Genomic DNA, 19,908 nt, shown 5'->3' on the forward strand with positions numbered 1-19,908 from the left:
CATGATTTACACTGTGCGATGTCTAGTTTTCTGGGGGAGCAAATGGACCAAAACGTGTTAATGTCAGTTTAGAACCTGACACAGACATCGAAGTCGTGGCAGAAAAAACAAAATGTATGGCTGTGTAAAAGCGTGTTATAACAAAAAAACGACGTATCAAACCACGAAATGGGGACCCTCTCCTGCGATTGATAATCTGTTGGAGATGGCCCTCGTACAATACGAGAGATGAAACTTTAGACCGATCTGTGCAAGCGACATCGATCACTGGCCGCCTGCTCCAATGGATCAATATCTGAATATTTGTTAGGATCGCCGCATATGCTCGATGCCGGGACGTATATGGTATTTGTTTTCGGTATATCAGAAGAGATAAAGGTGATAGAATGTTTGGGTGATAGAGGTGTATGGACACTAAGGGAATCAGATCTGCTTTGGACTGCATTACCTGTATGCTGTTGTGTCTTCCTAATTTTCCCGATAAGAAACACCAACGTAACTGTTAGTACTGTCTTTTATACTACATTGTTTTCCAGGAGCAGGCTTCATTTGACACTGAACTTAACGCCGCACACGGTTGATGGAGCTATGACAACATGTTCCCATTTCCACTGAGTGGTCAAAACATGGTCCTACAGCGTTATCTCAGCTCGCTCTGTTTTTACACAGGTTGCAGAATGCGGTAGATATACACTCCTGGAAATTGAAATAAGAACACCGTGAATTCATTGTCCCAGGAAGGGGAAACTTTATTGACACATTCCTGGGGTCAGATACATCACATGATCACACTGACAGAACCACAGGCACATAGACACAGGCAACAGAGCATGCACAATGTCGGCACTAGTACAGTGTATATCCACCTTTCGCAGCAATGCAGGCTGCTATTCTCCCATGGAGACGATCGTAGAGATGCTGGATGTAGTCCTGTGGAACGGCTTGCCATGCCATTTCCACCTGGCGCCTCAGTTGGACCAGCGTTCGTGCTGGACGTGCAGACCGCGTGAGACGACGCTTCGTCCAGTCCCAAACATGCTCAATGGGGGACAGATCCGGAGATCTTGCTGGCCAGGGTAGTTGACTTACACCTTCTAGAGCACGTTGGGTGGCACGGGATACATGCGGACGTGCATTGTCCTGTTGGAACAGCAAGTTCCCTTGCTGGTCTAGGAATGGTAGAACGATGGGTTCGATGACGGTTTGGATGTACCGTGCACTATTCAGTGTCCCCTCGACGATCACCAGTGGTGTACGGCCAGTGTAGGAGATCGCTCCCCACACCATGATGCCGGGTGTTGGCCCTGTGTGCCTCGGTCGTATGCAGTCCTGATTGTGGCGCTCACCTGCACGGCGCCAAACACGCATACGACCATCATTGGCACCAAGGCAGAAGCGACTCTCATCGCTGAAGACGACACGTCTCCATTCGTCCCTCCATTCACGCCTGTCGCGACACCACTGGAGGCGGGCTGCACGATGTTGGGGCGTGAGCGGAAGACGGCCTAACGGTGTGCGGGACCGTAGCCCAGCTTCATGGAGACGGTTGCGAATGGTCCTCGCCGATACCCCAGGAGCAACAGTGTCCCTAATTTGCTGGGAAGTGGCGGTGCGGTCCCCTACGGCACTGCGTAGGATCCTACGGTCTTGGCGTGCATCCGTGAGTCGCTGCGGTCCGGTCCCAGGTCGACGGGCACGTGCACCTTCCGCCGACCACTGGCGACAACATCGATGTACTGTGGAGACCTCACGCCCCACGTGTTGAGCAATTCGGCGGTACGTCCACCTGGCCTCCCGCATGCCCACTATACGCCCTCGCTCAAAGTCCGTCAACTGCACATACGGTTCACGTCCACGCTGTCGCGGCATGCTACCAGTGTTAAAGACTGCGATGGAGCTCCGTATGCCATGGCAAACTGGCTGACACTGACGGCGGCGGTGCACAAATGCTGCGCAGCTAGCGCCATTCGACGGCCAACACCGCGGTTCCTGGTGTGTCCGCTGTGCCGTGCGTGTGATCATTGCTTTTACAGCCCTCTCGCAGTGTCCGGAGCAAGTATGGTGGGTCTGACACACCGGTGTCAATGTGTTCTTTTTTCCATTTCCAGGAGTGTAGCTCTCTCCAACTTCTGGGTAAAATTGCTAAAATTGATCTTGCTATCAACTGCAGTGTGTATTACAGTACATCACCCCATATAAATGGAATCTTTCCCATCCCAACCATCCACTGGGTATGGTACTGATTACCGCGTAAAGATTGATGGACACCATTCGGTTGACACGGAAGGAGCCTTAGCGGATCACTGGATATTTGCTATTTGTTACTGTAGAACGCGGGATTAAAAGTAGTGGTCATCAGCTTAATACAGTTGTTTGAAAGCGTTCCTCATTACTACAAAAAAATGGCTCTGAGCACTACGGGACTTAACATCTGTGGTCATCAGTCCCCTAGAACTTAGAACTACTTAAACCTAACTAACCTAAGGACGTCATACACATCCATGCCCGAGGCAGGATTCGAACCTGCGACCGTAGCGGTCACGCGGTTCCAGACTGAAGCGCCTATAACGCACGGCCACACCGGCCGGCCTCATTAGTACAGACTCGTCCTATATACATATGCTGCGATCCTCTCCATATGTTTTTATTTTCAATTTTTTTCACCAATAAGATAACAGTACCTGGCCGGCCGCGGTGGTCTCGCGGTTAAGGCGCTCAGTCCGGAACCGCGCGACTGCTACGGTCGCAGGTTCGAATCCTGCCTCGGGCATGGATGCGTGTGATGTCCTTAGGTTAGTTAGGTTTAAGTAGTTCTAAGTTCTAGGGGTCTGATGACCACAGTAGTTGAGTCCCATAGTGCTCAGAGCCATTTGAACCATTTTTTAACAGTACCTGTTTTTATTTGTGCTACCTCACACATGTTGTGAACAGTACCTTCCGGTGAGGGTCAACACCAGAACAGTAATCATGTACAAGACTGTTTCAAATAGCTGTCGGAAGCACTCTACAATACCGCAAACTCTTCCGGCTTCCATATGTTGCGATGTCTTCCACATGTTTGTCAATGAGAAACATAGCATTATTTCTACCAGCCTGTGTTGCAGTAGCTATATAGTTTATGCTATGCGATGTTCAGCTTTCCATGAGAGCCAGAGGTTCGAAATGTGTTAATAGTTTAGCAGCAGCTGACACGGATATCTAAGTCATGGTAGAAAAAACAAAGTGTATGGCGGTGTACATTGATTGGGTGTGTTACAACCGAAATAAACAATGTATTAAACTGCTTGTAAAGGAACAATACAGGAACCCTCTTGTGTGACTGATAGTCCATTAGTGATTCTACAGTACAGGTGATGATACACTACACCGGTCTGGGGAAGCGACTTTGATTACGAACCACCTGCTCCAATGAACCAATACGTGTATATTTAATAGGATCGCCACATACGGTCAATGCCAGAAAGCAGACTGAATTTTTTTCAGATATATCAGAAGACAGAATAAGGTTCAAAAATGGTGCAAATGGCTAAGCACTATGGGACTTAGCTTCTGAAGTCATCAGTCCCCTAGAACTTAGAACTACTTAAACCTAACTAACCTAACGACATCACACACATCCATGCCCAAGGCAGGATTCGAACCTGCGACCATAGTGGTCGCGCGGTTCCAGACTGTAGCACCTAGAACCGCTAGGCCACCCCGGCCGGCCAGAATAAGGTAATATCTTGTCAAGGTCTATAACAGATGATGTTAGTGGAGTTTTTATACTTTGTAGGTTTTCCCTGTTGGACGGTACAAAACACGGTAGTGGGAGAGAAAATTTGGGTGATAGATATGAATGCACCCTGAGAGACACAGACCTCCTTTAGACTGCGGTACCTCTATGTAGTTTGGAGATGCATCGCAATGCAGTAGCAAAATCCTCGTCCTTCTTCCGTGCCCTGTATGGTGTGGAGTCTTCCAATTTCCCCAACAAGAAACACCACTGTAACTGTTAATACTATCTCTTATACTACCTCGTGTTGCAGGGGAAAGCTTCGTTTGGCGCTGCCCTTACATACTGTACACTGTTGGCTGAGCTATAACAACATGTTCCCATTTCCATCGACGGATCAAAACGAGGTACTGTCGCATTAATTCGTCCTGTTTCTCCATGGGATGCTGAAGGTTTTAGATATTGCACTCTCCACCTTCCATTAAGGATCGACTTAAATTGGCACAATCAATAGGACGAAGCTGCAGGGATGTCGGGGCAGAGACTTATGAGCAGTTACAAGATGCAGAACGACTGTCTAAAAACAAGAGCACTGGAGTTCTAGCTGTATGGGACTCTTAGCGGATAGGTTCAAAAAAAGGGGACTAGTCTTGAGATACGAGTGTGGCACAAATATGATTCACCAGTCTCTACAGGATCCAATGAAAATATATGGTTGAATGGATAGACTTCAGTCCATATCGAGGACAGCATTTCTACCAGAGAGCATAACGCTGTCAGCAACTAGAATCAAGACCATTTTTATGCAGGGTGACGGTAGAATAGTCGCTGCGATCGTGTTTTTAATAGTTCGGTCCTTACGTGAAATGTATGTTGAGGGCTGTAGAATGCCTCTGTGGTCAGCCTCAGATATAGTTTCTCAGTAGTGTTATATGTTCCTCGAAAAGAACATGATGTTCCTTCCGTGGATGCCCAGTTGCCCTACCTGACGAGTGTAATCCGACTACTGAAAAAAAAAATTATTCGACATGCAAAGTGGTCAATTCAATTACTTAGCCTATCAAATAGATATCAATGACATGCCACCTGGTGGGTGGACGAGATGGCTAGGGCACCACGGAATGAGTCTTGACAGGCGTTTCTTTTTTCTGTTTCGTTGTGGCGACATATTTTAACGAAATTTCAATCTGTCACCTACACAGGGCGAGACAGACTCTCACGATTTGTTTTGTAAATGCTAGTATGATACAGCATTACAGTGATAAAACGGGACCTGTCATAGTGTAAGAAACAGCTATGTTCTCATGATTATAGCTTCTTGTTGGTGAACGTAAAATGAATGTGTTTTTCCCCGACATGTAAGCCAATGCCATGAATAATTGTCTGAAATGTTTGTAATACACACGTGCATGACAGTCTATTTACAGATACTGAATGCGAGAAACGCTCTGACGTCATGTAAATTGTTCAACAAGCTGAAAGAAATTGCTTAATATGGATTTTTTTTTTAGTTTAAATTATCGCTTTTTCTTTACTCTGATGAAGAATTTTTTTTCCTGGTTTTACGCAGGGTGGACGTGTCTCTGCTGATCATTTGTGATCGGTGGCGGTGCACTTCATTGGAGGTCACAAAATAATGAGGTGCGAATTATATCCTGCAGTCAAACGTAAAAACTATACCAGTTTTGCTTATAAAACTAAAATAAAATGGAGTTTGCCTATTTTCTCGGAAAGAGGACATATATCATCAATGCAATTGTGTTTTCCATTTTTAATAGTTGCTTTATTATAGGAGTCACATTGATGTTAAATAGTCCTGCGCAGAACGGCGGCCTGCTGCGGGCGAGTTCCCTAAGAGGTCACAGCTTTCCCTTTAGACAAATAACCCTCCGTTGCGGTAGCACTCATTTATCATGGTTTGTTCTGAGGGTTGCCAGCGTCACCCTTTGTACTGAAGCGACTGCAGTGTGAGGCTGCACTCGCTTTAGGCGGGAGGGGCTTCCTGTTTTGCAAGCAGCTGACTTTTGAAAAAGCCGTCTCGAGCTTTCTCCAGAGGGGCGGGGTTGTGCTGGTAAATTTCCCTTTGTGCTAAGTGGTGCTGCCTCAAGGCAGGCCGCATGTTGTGAGTGACCACGGAGGGTATTGGAACGCCTGGTGTGGCCAGTGACCCTACGGGAGTGGCCGTTTGAAAAAGCCTACGTCCTCCCCGTAGGTGGATGGAGGGAGGCAGGGGCAAGGCGTGAGAGGAGGTGAGAAGGCCTCGGTGTTTGGCAGTTTTGTGACTGTACATTGAGGACAACTCACATTCAACTACTGTCCTCTCTACAGTCTTTTAGGATGACGATTTTCTCCGGTACATGTATTTAATTATGACCCGTTTATTACGAGTGCTTGTTTCTTCACGACAATTTCGAAGCGTAATTAGAACTGAGATGCATTTTTTCCATCAGTTGTGATAGCACGTATTTCCTTCGATTACCTGAGCTGTAGGGTGGCTTTTGACATCAAACAGAGATAGATACTGTATGCTTACAGGTAATACAATTTTTAAACTCCTCTCTGTCGAACACCAGTTGAATGTATTTCCCACCAAAAAGAATAAAGATAGTAACTTATACCCCTGCCTTTTTCCTGCCAGTTTGTAGGTGAAGGGTAGAGTTTGTGCGTGTCTGTCATTAGTTTCAAGTGGTATTGCGATTTTTTTTTCCCAGCAGGGTAACACCAATTGTACGGTATAATCAATTCTTGAGATCCATATGCGATTTTAGGCAGCCCTTGTGTAGTGCCACACATATAGTTGTGTAAATATGTCCAATCTTTATGATTAATTACATAATTAGGACATATCTTTAATTCACTTCCCCAACCAAAGTAAATGAAGTACACTAACCTAACCTTCCTCTCCTGCATCTGGACAGTTTCCATGTGTTGGAGGGGAGGAGGAGGGGCGCACTTGCGCTTTCCATCCAGTAGGATCAGTGTTAGACTCCCAGAAAAGGCACTGCCAATTTTAATTTCCCATTAATTCCAAGCACCTCCTGGTGGTATAATTGTGTTAGGTGAGCGCACTTTGGCTTTCCGTCCAGGAGGACCAGGGTTCGAATTCTGGAATGGGTACTGCCAATTTTAATTTCACGCCAGTTCGTTGGTGAGAGGGTGGGGTGGGATGTCAGCACAGCCCTGAGCCCAAAAAATTCTCTCCAAAATTCGAAATTCCCGCCATTAGGATAGTTTGTGCGAGGGGGAGGTTGGAGAGGAGTGGAGATGGCTGGGGCAATGTGCAGCCTAAGAGAAACATGTGATGTCTTCCGGGGGGGAGGGGGGGGAGAGGGTGGTGGGCGTGGTCTGGAGGGGGGGCGTGGTCTGGAGGGGGGGGGCGTGGCAGTGATCAATTTAATTAATTTGCATATAAAAACCGGACTCATAACCCCAACTCCCTACTACTCACAAACTGTTACTAGTGCCATGTATGATACACCAGAGGTGTTTTCTGGTGAAGGATTCGGTTGATTTGTCGCCTTGTAATCAAATGTTTGCTGTTCCCATATGAAAGCCACTTCCTTTCAGCTGCTAATAGACGAGTTGTGGAGAATCAACTGTAATTATAGGTTCCATCCTTACACCTCGCTGTTGCAAAGGGACGTTACACCACACACAAACAAAAATTTGAATACAGCGAAACAAAAAAAATTGCACTAGGTTTCGCCCAGTTGGCAATTCAGTATACCTTCTTCTTGTTTTCCTGCTTGATCTGTGTTCAGTTTTTGATGGGCTGACCACTGGGTCCCGACTAAATCTGAGGTGGGGGGGGGGGGGGGGAGGTGCAACGGTGAGTTTCCCTTGTAAGAAATCTATGGTCCAGTCATTTTCGGTGTGGTACTGAGCATGAAAACTCCTGGAAGTAAAAACCCTACATTTACCGGATTGCAATGTTCCTTGTTTTTCAGAGTGGGGTGTGGGTGAGACGAAAGTACGAATTGTGTTTCACATAACCGTCGTTCTCGGGACCCATTCTGGTCGGCATGGAGGAGATGAATCTGTCCAAGGTACCTCATTACTTTCGAGCCCAGAGTATGTTCCAACATTCTACAACATGTAGTTGCCATGGACATTGAAGAGTAATTTTGTGTATTGCTTCTGCTACCCTTATAGTACTATGTTCGAAAGAGCAGCTAACTCAGAGGCAAATTCCGTATAGAATATGATTGGGACTCCAACGGGGCCTGGAGCTTCATTAAATTTCAGTGATTTCAGCTGTTTCTCATCGCCACTGACACTAATACGTGGGTGAATCAGATGGAAACCTTAATTATTTATTATTATGCAAGTAAGATAACACAGAAAAGTTACACTTACATAGTTTTTCGATGTAGTCTTCATAAAGTGTAATGCACCCATTCCACCGCTTCGGAAATATATCTCTTGAGAATGCATTTGGTTGTCAATGCAGCTACTCCTGCATTGAGGTCTTCATCTATTCGTCGCTTCTGAAATGTTTGCCTCTTAGAATTTCTTTCAGCTGTCGGGTATACGAAAGTCCACCGGGACGAGATATGGTAAGTAAGGTTGGTGTCCGATATTCAGATATCATATCCCGTTGCTACGAGTCAACGGGTAGTATGCGAACGAGCATTGTCGTGTTGCAACGAAACACCTACAGCCCGAAATCCTCGTCGTTTGTTACTGATTGCAAGACTTTCGTAGCAAATAAGAGTATGAATTTCTGGAGACTGTTAATCCCATGTAATCTCACATAATTTTCAAAAATTATCCTTTTTGTATTGCAAAACAGAGTAAGCATAATTATTCCTGTCGATGGTTGAGTGGGGAACGGTTTTCTGTGGGAAAGAGTTTGGTTTTATTTCTCGCTCGATCTTTTAATTTCAGGTTTGTGATAGTCGACCTAAGTTTCATCTCCCGCAGCACTTCTGCCAAAAAATCCATTACCTTCGATCTGCAAACGAAGCAAAAGATCCTCACAGGCTTCAAAGCGATAATGTCTGAATTCGTCAGACAACTGGCTTCTTATCGGTCTTGCAGACTTTCATTGAATCGCAGCACATACGAATGTAAGCTGAACCAACACTAATATCTTGAACGGCGGCTACATTTACATCTACGTTTACATGGATACTCTGCAAATCACGTTTAAGTGCCTGGCAGGGGGTTCATCGAACCACCTTCACAAATTTCTATTATTCTTATCTCGTATAGCGAGCAGAAAGAACGAACGCCTATATCGTTCCGTACGCTCTGATTTCCCTTATTTTATCATGGTGATCGTTTCTCCCTATGTAGGTTGGTGCCAACAAAATATTTTCTCATTCGAAGGAGAAAGTTGGTGATTGGAATTTCGTGAGAAGATTCCGTCGCAACGAAAAACGCCTTTGTTTTAATAATGCCCACCCCAAATCCTGTATCATTTCAGAGTCACTCTCTCCCCTGTTTCGCGATAACACAAAACGTGCTAACCTTCTTTGAACTCTTTCGATGTACTCCGTCAGTTCTATCTGGTAAGGATTCCACATTGCGCAGCAGTATTTTAGAGGACAGACAAGTGTAGTGTAGGCAGTCTCCTTAGTAGATCTGTTACTTTTTCTAAGTATCCTGCCAATAAAACGCAGTCTTTGGTTAGCCTTCCCCACAACATTGTCTGTATGTTCCTTCCAATTTAAGTTGTTCATAACAGTAATTCCTAGGTATTTAGTTGAATTTACGGCCTCTAGATTTGAGTGATTTATCGTGTAACGGAAGTTGAACGGATTCCTTTTACCACTCATGTGGATGACCTCACACTTTTCGTTATTTAGGGTCAATTGCCAACTTTCGCACCATGCAGATATCTTTTCTAAATCGTTTTGCAATTTGTTTTGATCTTCTGATGACTTTATTAGTCGATAAACGACAGTGTCATCTGCAAACAACCTAAGACGGCTACTCAGATTGTCTCCCAAATCATTTATACAGATAAGGAACAGCAAAGGGTCTATAACACTACCTTGGGGAACGCCAGAAATCACTTTTGTTTTACTCGATGAGTTTCTGTCAATTACTACAAACTGTGACCTCTCTGACAGGAAATCAGGAATCCTGTCACAGAGCTGAGACGATATTCCATAAGCACGCAATTTCACTACAAGCCGCTTGTGCCGTGCAGTGTCAAAAGCCTTCCGGAAATCCAGAAATACGCAATCAATCTGAAATCCCTTGTCAATAGCACTCAACATTTCATCCGAGTAAAGAGCTAGTTGTATTTCACAAGAACGATGTTTTCTAAATCCATGTTGATTGTGTGTCAATAGACCCTTTTCTTCGAGGTAATTCATTATGTTCGAACACAATATCTGTTCCAAAATTCTGCTGCATATCGACGTTAATGATATGGGCCTGTAATTTAGTGACGCCTACTACCTTTCTTGAATATTAATGTGACCTGTGCAACTTTCCAGTCTTTGGGTACGGATCTATCGTCGAGCGAACGGTTGTATATGATTGTTAAGTATGGAGCTATTGCTCAGCATAGTCTGAAAGTAACCTAATTGGTATACAGTCTGGACCAGAAGACTTGCTTTTATTAAGGGATTTAAGTTGCTTCACTACTCCGAAGATATTTACTTCTACGTTACTCATGTTGGCAGCTGTTCTTGATTCGAGTTCAGGAATATTTACGTCGTCTTCTTTTGTAAAGACATATCGGAAGGATGTGCTTAGTAACTCTGCTTTGGCAGCACTGTCTTTGATACTATCTCCATTGCTATCGCTCAGAGAAGTCATTGACTGTGTCTTGCCGCTAGCATACTTCACATACGACCAGAATCTCTTTGGATTTTCTGCCAGGTTTCGAGACAAAGTTTCCTTATGGAAACTAGCATAAGAAACTCGCATTGAAGTCAGCGTTAAATTTCGAGCTTCTGTAAAAGATCGCCAATTTAGGGGGTTTCGCGTCTGTTTAAATTTTCCATATTTGTTTCGTTGTTTCTGCAACAGTGTTCTGACCCGTTCTGTGCACCGAGGAGGATCAGCTCCGTCGTTTGTTAATTTATTTAGTATGAATCTCTCAATTGCTGCCGATACTATTTCTTTGAATTCAGGTGGTTACTTTTTTTTTTTTTACAGAAATAAGCCTGTTTTCCTTCACAATCTCTCGACTGCGATAATGTTTTCGATCGCCTCTCTGGGATGTGCTGCGCTCGAGTGCGGGACATCCTCTTTAGAAGTTACGGCTCTTTTAAACTTTCTGCAGCACTCGTGCACTTGTCACAGGAACATAAACGAATCACCATACTATGCTTTCATCCTGAGATACATTTCCACAGGTTTAACAGATTCACTACTCAAAAAAACGTGTCACATATCGCTACTCAAACGCAGTGCCAGTCGACAATGGGGCGGCCATCTTTGCACTGACAGCTTTCTTTTCTGCGATGCAGTAATCAGCTGCTAACAGTTGGTCATTTGCTGAAACGCAAGGATAACTAGTAACTGACAAATCTGCAGTACACTTTATTTCGTTGCCCTTAAAGGTCCCCATCTCTTTTCTCCGTCAGTCATGTTTTGCAGTGATACATGAATTGAACTGGTTTAATACTCACTGATTTTCCTTCGGATAGGGACATTTGGTGATGTAGTGGGTAGACCATTGGTTTGGCTCTGAAGGTTCTGTGTTTAATCCTGGATAGGGGCGGAGATTTTTCCTCGCTCCAGTCACTCCAGGGTGGTGTCAGATCCACTCAGCCTGATATCAAATGATTAGTGGTGATCTTTCGATGGGGTAAGGGTGGCCGGTGTGATGGGGCCGCCACCCTCTCCCTCTTAGTGCCGTAAAGAAGACAGGCTGCACCTTAAATGGAATGAAGCCAACAGCCCGGTCGCGGGGTTGCGCGACAGACTTTACTTTCTTTATAGGTATATTTGATAATGGAGCGTGTGTGTTGCAGGTGATTGCTATCCTGGAAGGAACCATCGAGTCGACAGACCAGCGCGTGCAGGCGCGTACGTCTTACCTGCTGAGTGAGGTACTGTGGGGGCGCTGCTTCGAGCAGGTGGTGCGCTTCAGCCCCGAGCGGCGCTGCTACGTGACCGACTACCGCGCGCTGGGCGCCACGCGGCCCGTGGACACCCCCACCTCCTCTGCCTGCGACCAAGACACCAACAGGACGCTCCCAGAAGGTACGGCCGGCGCTCTTCACTTCACTGGTTCGCTGTAGAAAATTATTTCACTCACTGAACGAACGGAAAATTTCTTCTTAACCGCACGGTCGACTATCGTGGGCGTCCGAAACCATCCAAGAGCGAACAACATTCTGAAATTCCCATTTCTGATAACTGAATTGGTGAGTTTGATAATGTGTCGTTCTCTAACAATTAAATTCGCCTGAAACTATAGAAAAGTATTAACTCAAACGTTTAATAGCTATACACTCAACATTTTATTTATAAGGTAAAACGCATTTCATTTGTACACAGGGCGTCGGCAAAAAGATTCCAATATTTTAGGGGATGTAGTAAGCAACAAAGGAAGGAAAAAAGTTCCTATAAACAATGGTCGTTTGGAAACACACATTCATTGGAACACCGCCAGGTCGTTGCCGGATTGCGTCGCACACAATGAACACAAGTTCTCTGCTTTCATCTACTTACCCGTAGTAGAAAACATTATCTGCCACCTCATGTGTTGAATTGGGAACTGTACGTCTAGTTACGGACATGGAAACAAACTACAGTAATGTACTGTTGTTTTACAACAAGCAATGAACACTAAGGGTACACCAGATGAATCCGACAGATACGCTACACAGTGTGGTACGTGGTGGAATTGATTGATTGATTTTAACAGGGAAGCTAAAACAGCTTAGGTCTGACCCGCCACTACCCGCACCAAAACTAGGTTTTTTCTGCCGTATCGCTCCCTGTATATCTAGTAAAGCCAACCAGTGCCCTTAAATAGTGCAAGGAGTCCCTCTACCGGTTTTTTGTTAGACACAATTTCTTCAGGTCAAGTTGTCCCGAAGATTCTGTATCTTTTACTCTCCAATGCCATGCATTCGAAGACTGGGGGTGATGCAGTTACTTCACCCTCATCATAGATCCTCCATTTAGGGTCCTCTTCCGTTATACCCATTGTGTGTAGGTGTTTTTTGAAATTCCCATGCCCAATCATCAGTTCAGTCATCAGTCTGATCGCTTTCCTGTTCAAACCCAGGATGACAGAGTTTTTTTTTAAACAAGGCTTGGGCATCATTAGCTTGCCATGTTTTTATTTATGGACCTTGATCCAATATCCTACGTGCTGTTTCCTAAGCCAGTTCCGTAGTTCTAATTTGATCATAGCCTTGGTGATTGTAAGGACAGGTTCCGGTCCAATAAATGGAGTTGTTGCCCCCATCCTAGCCACTCTATCGGCTTGTTCATTGCCACAGATCCCTGAGTGGCCAGGGACCCACACTAGGTTCACCCTATTGCTTCCCCCTAGCTCCACCAGAGCCCTGTGGCAATCTGCAAGAATCTTAGATCATGTTGCAGGAGCTGCCAATGATTTCAGGGCTGCCTGGCTGTCTGAATAGATGTGGATGCTGCGGTCATTGTAGCACCTATGCATATTCTCCTCCACACATGCCCTGATTGCAGTAATTTCAGCTTGGAATACAGAGACCAGTTTCCCTAGAGAGATGATGCTCTCCAGTCTTGGCTGAGTCCCGTACACCCCCACCCCAATGCCTTGGTCTGTTTTCTTCGACCCATCAGTGAACCAAAAGATGTCCCCCATACGGTGTCGATCTGTTTTCCTCACTGCTCCCTACTTCCAATTATTGTGTTGTAAGGCTTATCGAAGCAGTTGGGAGTTATTATATAGTCATCAGGCATTTCCCCAGCCATTCCTATATTCACCTCACTCACTATGTTAGTGTGTGATTCTGGATATCCGAATGAGACCCAGTTTTTGGCAGTTTTAAGTCTGTGTGCCTCAACTGCTCCCTCCATCTTGGTCCAAAGGTGAAGTGAAGGCATATCCAGCATGGCTTCCATTCCAGCGATTGGTGTGCTGCTAATTCCGCCCGTTATGGCTAAGCAGGCCAACCTCTGAACCTTAGCAAGCTCCTTAGCAGCAACCCGCTGTTCTTCCTTCTTCCGCCACACTACGGCCCCATAGTAAATGTCTAACCACTGTGGTGTACATCCAGTACACACCACTGGGGCACGTCGTAGAATACTGTACGTGTTTTTGTGTTGGATGTGTGCTTGATAGCAATACAAACACTACGGGGACTGCTAGGCACAGCACTCTGGCAGTTTGCAATAGACAGGCACACTGCCTGACAGCGGCGCGGAGTGGGGAATTGGAGCGGGGGCTAGCGGAGCGGCCCCTGGACACATCTCTGTGGATATGGTGTGGCTCAGCACCCTCGGAAAGAGACACAGGCTTAGGCTTGTGCGCATATCAGCTTCCGGATGGTAGTTGCCGTGAAGACGGAAGCCCAGGGATCCCTCAGACCCCACAGGAAACAGCCAGGAAGGCGGTACATGTTCAGTCTGCAAGGCGGCACTCAGACGCCCACCAAGCAAGTGGAAGATGGAAGCCTGCAGTCAGTCGGTTTGACTCTTCGACAGAGGAAGGCCCAGTTGGTCCGCATCTTCTATCAGTCACGGCTGTGAACAACCGGTAGCAGCAACGTGGAGCGCTGAAGTCCAACCACGGGCAGCAGGTCGAAGTCTCGTAGCTGAAGTCTTCAGACAGGCAGCAAGCACCACATCACGTTTCGGCAGCAGAGTTAACCGGCAACTAACGAGACTGCCGCTCCGTCGGTATTGGCAATGAAGACGGAATGACCAGACACTGGGGATGAGAGGTCTGAAACATGGGGTTTTAAAGCCACACATCACGTCATTGCAGCAGGTTAACCAGAAGTGTCAGCGGTCCTGTCTGCACCGTGGTGTCTCGGCTGCGGATGGTTTTCCCTGCCTCTGCATTTAGAGTCAGTACTAGAATGCCTTGCGCAAGCGTAGCTCGGATGTTACATGTTATTACTCTGTATTGTACTGCAGAGCTTGCGGAACGACTTTCTGGATGCCGCAATACTGCACCGCTATTACTTGCTATACCTCTGCTCGCTGTGTGGCAATGAGTTACGAACGTTGCCCTGCTTTTCGCCTACTGGCACTCTTCGCGCGCCCTAGGTCATCATTGTGACAAGCAGACAGAGTCACACTTCGTTCTTCTACCGACCGTGTCGAGCAGTAGCCTTGAAAATTTATTAATTCAGTTGGGAACAGCATTGCTGTGCAACAATATTATTATTATGAACATAGATACGAGCTTTTCTATTTAACCATTTGTAATTACATTCTCATATGTTAAAAACTTGCTTGTCCAAAGAGGTAGCAAACAAAGATAGAAAACACTCATAAAAGATTATTCGTATACCAGTAGTGTTGGGTTTGTACTGAACGATAAGAATCTGTAATTCAAAACCGAAATCATATCTATTAAGGAATTCCTGTAGGATATTAACCAACTAGAGAGGCCATCCTGTAATACTCCTCAGAGTGGAGAAAACGTAAACAAACTTTTAAAAACGCTTATTCAAGTTTAAACTGATCTACAAAGTTTTTTACCCGCAGAACTTAACATTTGATGATTTATCGCATTTTTTCCATGTTTTATTTTTTGAATTTTGAGTAGCATACAAAAGTTTGAATAAGATGTTTTCAAAGTTTTACTTGTTGCTTTTTTGGTTGAAATATAGCCCGGGGCAAGCATTCGACGAGATGAATGCGGGAAACTTCCTTGAGCCCTTAACAAGATCAGTAGAAACGACCCTAAACAGCCTGGAACTGAACCAAGCACGCCCTTGTCTCCCCAGTCTGACACACTGCACAACACTGAAAACTGGACTGTGTAATTCGTAGCTCTGACTGCATGTTGCGCTGTGTTTCATCCCGTACATCTTTTCGACCCTAAAATGTAGCACTTTTTCTCTTCACTTCTGGCGGGAAGTTGTGATACCTCTTTTCTGTGGTCATAAACGAAGTGGAGATGACAACAGCTACACTGTAACATTTCGTTTTCCTCCTCTAACAAGACAAACTTCGATAACGACGCTTCACGATGTGCGGTGAATTTATTTACAAGAAGAATTTCGCAGCTAACGCAAGGCAGCCATCTTACGAAGAACGCCAGCCCACTGCGTCCTAATGCGGTTGAGGTGGACGGGTGGAGATGAAAGAAAAGCGTTCAAAGGAAAAGGAGTCACGAATAGACCGCTGGCACTTGTTCTGTTGCTCATTGCGTCCATGACGTTGTGGCTAAAAACTAAAAAATCATGCCGGTTGTCTCCCACTAACCCTCTTTATCACTCATATCTCTGTGTGACTTTCTTTCCTTCCTCAAAATTGAAATCAAATCAAAGTAGTGGAAACTGCATGCAGCTCGGGAAATTAAGCAGGTACACATCTTGAAAGGAAGATTTACAGTTGTATTTAAAAATCGTTGCATTGATGAGCACTCTGAAGATATAATAATATATTGATATTAAAATGTAAGGTTATGTATTACCCCTTTCCGGAATATTTTACATAGCAATCCGTATTCTCTAAACCATTCTGAGTTTCTTTTTTCATTTTAAATCAAGGTCGTCTTCTGTATCATAAGTTCCATTAAAACACATTACTTAAATTATACGTTCTTGTGAGATAACACTGGACAGCATTTATTTTCTTGGCGCCAAAAGATGTTTCTGATGTTACTCGAACAGGGGAATTTGGTTTTAGGCATTAGACCACCACCGTCTTCTGGTATACTGTACAGCAGTAAAATTACAAATATTTGGTACATGACGAAACGAATTATGCGATTGAATTGTAGCTTTACAGTCTCAGTATACACAAGTAGCATATAACAAATTTCTTAACTTTTCTGCAAATATCCAACATTTTAGTTTGTAAATATGGCTCTACTTTTGATTCACATGTAGATTTTGCTAAGCGGAACTGCACATAAGGTGCCTTATGGAGATTACAAAAGTTGTAAATAGAACGCCAAGGTCTCGTGAATCAGTCTTTGGTTTGACATACCAAATTCTGCTACGAAGGCTCTGGATACTGTAGCGGTTTTGCAGCGGGCAGCTACCAACAGTCGTCTTGTTTAACAATATCGCAATAACAAAAACTAGGCACTTCGGTTATAAATTAGCGAACAGTTTCGTAGTGGCGTATCACCACCAACACTAATTGCTATTAATGATCTTCCCATAAGCCGGCCGGAGTGGCCGAGCGGTTCTAGGTGCTACAGTTTGGAACCGCGCGACCGCTACGGTCGCAGGTTCGAATCCTGCCTCGGGCATGGCTGTGTGTGATGTCCATAGGTTAGTTAGGTTTAAGTAGCTCTAAGTTCTAGGGGACTGATGACCTCAGAAGTTAAGTCCCATAGTGCTCAGAGCCATTTGAATCATTTTGATCTTCCCATAACCTGAAATTTATGTTATTACCGCCGAATAAAAAGTTCGAATATTCCATTTAATAATTTTATTGCATAAGCCATCAGGCGAGAAAGCAGTACGTCGTACTTGTTAAAGAACATTGCGAAGTTACCGATTAACCTTAGTTAAGAGCTGGAATATGAGCAAAGAAACCATGTAGTTGCGGTTGGATGCATATTTTAACATCAGTTTGGTTGTGCTCTTCCTTTAACGTCAAATCAAAAGGTGTTGTGCCAGCAATTTCTGTAAAGGGGGTGCAGCTATCAATAGCGAAAATAAGTGAAGATAAAGTAGCGAAAGTTTCTTCAGAAGCCCACAGAAATCAGTGTCGAGACGGAGACAACAGTTCAACAGTTGTTGTTGACACCCACGCAACAGGTGAATCTTGTACAAACTGAAACTGCTGCATGGAAATGAGCGTTTGGCGTCATTGGCCGGGAGGCCCCTTGCGGGGCAGGTGCAGGTCTTATTACATTCGACGCCACAATGGGCGACCTGCGCGCCGGATGGGGATGAAATGAAGATGAAGACAACACAACACCCAGTCCCTGAGCGGGTCCATAGGACGGCAATCCGTCACGCTGACCACTCAGCTATCGAGGAGGACGAAGTATATGTAGATAAGAAGGGAAAGCGGTTAACCGTACTACACAGGCTTGGGGAGAAGGAACTTGGGCTGATTTTCTATAAACCCATCGACAACATCATGTCTGACCGAGTTTGCTGAAGTGGGACTGGAAGTTTTTCGTATTACACATGCCATTCGGATTGAGTATCGTTGAAGATCTAGTCTCATACAATCGTCTAACATTTTATAATCAATGTATGTTATTATCAGAAAGAATAGTAGTTGCATATTTTCTAAAAACTATAGATTTTCTCACAAAGGTACTAGAAACACTGGCTCGAGTGGGCATTGATTTAGATTAATGTGGAAAGTCGAAAATTTGTGCCGAACTGGGATTCGAACCCCACTCTAGGCAGAAGCGCTGACCACTGCGCTGTCCGGACACAATGGTCATCGTCACTGCACGAACTACCCTGGCACGCCTCCCATCAAACCCAAATTCTCAACTTATCCAGCAGCGCGGAGTGGCCGCGCGGTTAGAATCGCCATGTCACGGATCGCGCGGCCTCTCCCGCCGGAGGTTCGAGTTCTCCCTCGGGCATGGGTGTGTCTGGTGTTCTTAGCATAAGTTAGTTTAAGTAGTGTGTAAGTCCAGGGACCGATGACTTCAGCAGTTTGGTCCCTTAGGAACTCACACACATTTAAACATTTTTTTCAACTTATCCACACACTATTAATGTCCTGCTCCTTGCCCATTATCCTCCTTATTCGCGGCATCCCGCCGATTCCCATAAGAGTTCGAGCCTGGTGTGCGTCCGCAATAAGAGATCATTGGTCGACCTCTCTTAACTGCCGGCCGGAGTGGCCGAGCGGTTCTAGGCGCTACAGTCTGGAACCGAGCGATGCTACGGTCGCAGGTTCGAATCCTGCCCCGGGCATGGATGTGTGTGGTGTCCTTAGGTTAGTTAGGTTTAAGTAGTTCTAAGTTCTAGGGGACTGATGACCTCAGAAGTTAAGTCCCATAGTGCTCAGAGCCATTTGAACCTCTCTTAACTGTTTGTACATGTGTGGTGTCTGCTCTTTCGGACATGCCCGATAGAATAGACACTACATATAAATAAGTTTTCTTTTTATACGTTAATTACTTTAATCGTTTTTGGGTCAGTAATACTCTATGAGAAACAGCTGGTCTTACTCTGATGTTCCAGGAGAGATCAAAGAGTCACGTCACTCCGCTGGTGATGGCCATATCATCACTGGGCACGAGCTGAAAGCTGCCTGAGTGCAGCCCAGCCCTCCCTCGATGTCACGTGCTTCACTTGCAAGTGAAGCCAGACATGTACAGCGACGTCCGTCGTCAAAAGGCTGGAGGCGTTGCAGGTTGCAGTAGCGATACGTTGGTGTTGTGTTAGTACATTTCGGGATTATGATAGTGTGAATAGTTGGAAGTGGACGGCAACTCATGTTGGGATATTTAACGTGGTGAACTGCACTACACAGTTTTTTGCAAGTCGTTTCTGCGGGGAAATAAAGCTCATGAAATGCAGTAATTTTTTGGATTACAATTATTAACGGATTGTTTGTTTTGAATAGTGATGAAACCTGTGTTTCTTTTAAGTGTGACGGTATCCTGGTGTCTTTTGTATTCAGTTCGCCGCATCTTATGGAACCCTGTGTGAGTCCAAACTTAAAGTGTTGAAGACGCACCTCTTACAAAAATTATAGCAATACAAGTAGTGTTAGTGCTGCAAAAGTGGTTAAGCAAAATGAGAACAGCTTTGACATGAGAAATGTTTGCCGATATATCACGGCTTAAGAGCTGTGATTAATATTAGGCAGTAGTAGTATTTCTATGTTGTCAGCAGCAGATCAGTGACAAATGTCAACAACAAAACTCTTTGTACTGCATTCAGTATTAGTTTTTTATCATTTTTTGTCATTCTCTTTATTAAATATCAAAAGCAATCAAAAGCTTTTCTGTAATTCAATGTATCATTATTTCATGGAATATGCATATGAAAAAGTTTTTGCCTTTGTTTGTGCACGGTTCCCCTGCCCAGTTTTCAGGTACTTGTCCTTCGATACTATTATTTCCGAATTACACTTGACTAGAAAAACAGAATCCGAAAAGATAAGTCACTCCCTCCTTT

General features: G+C 44.9%; 1 protein-coding gene across 2 annotated transcripts in view; it reads left to right on the top strand.

The window, feature by feature from the left end:
• LOC126161977 (ATP-sensitive inward rectifier potassium channel 8-like) overlaps positions 1 to 19,308 on the top strand; it is a 158,676-nt gene extending 139,368 nt beyond the window's left edge. For both annotated transcript variants that reach the window (XM_049918176.1, XM_049918184.1), the window contains exons 6-7: positions 11,653 to 11,884; positions 18,967 to 19,308. In XM_049918176.1, coding sequence (XP_049774133.1) covers positions 11,653 to 11,884; positions 18,967 to 19,040 — 306 coding nt within the window. In that variant the 3' untranslated portion in view covers positions 19,041 to 19,308. The remainder of the gene's footprint in view (positions 1 to 11,652; positions 11,885 to 18,966) is intronic.
• Positions 19,309 to 19,908: the final 600 nt, after the last annotated feature.

The sequence above is a fragment of the Schistocerca cancellata genome, chromosome 1 (genome assembly GCF_023864275.1).
Source record: "Schistocerca cancellata isolate TAMUIC-IGC-003103 chromosome 1, iqSchCanc2.1, whole genome shotgun sequence".
NCBI classification, from domain to species: Eukaryota; Metazoa; Arthropoda; class Insecta; order Orthoptera; family Acrididae; genus Schistocerca; species Schistocerca cancellata.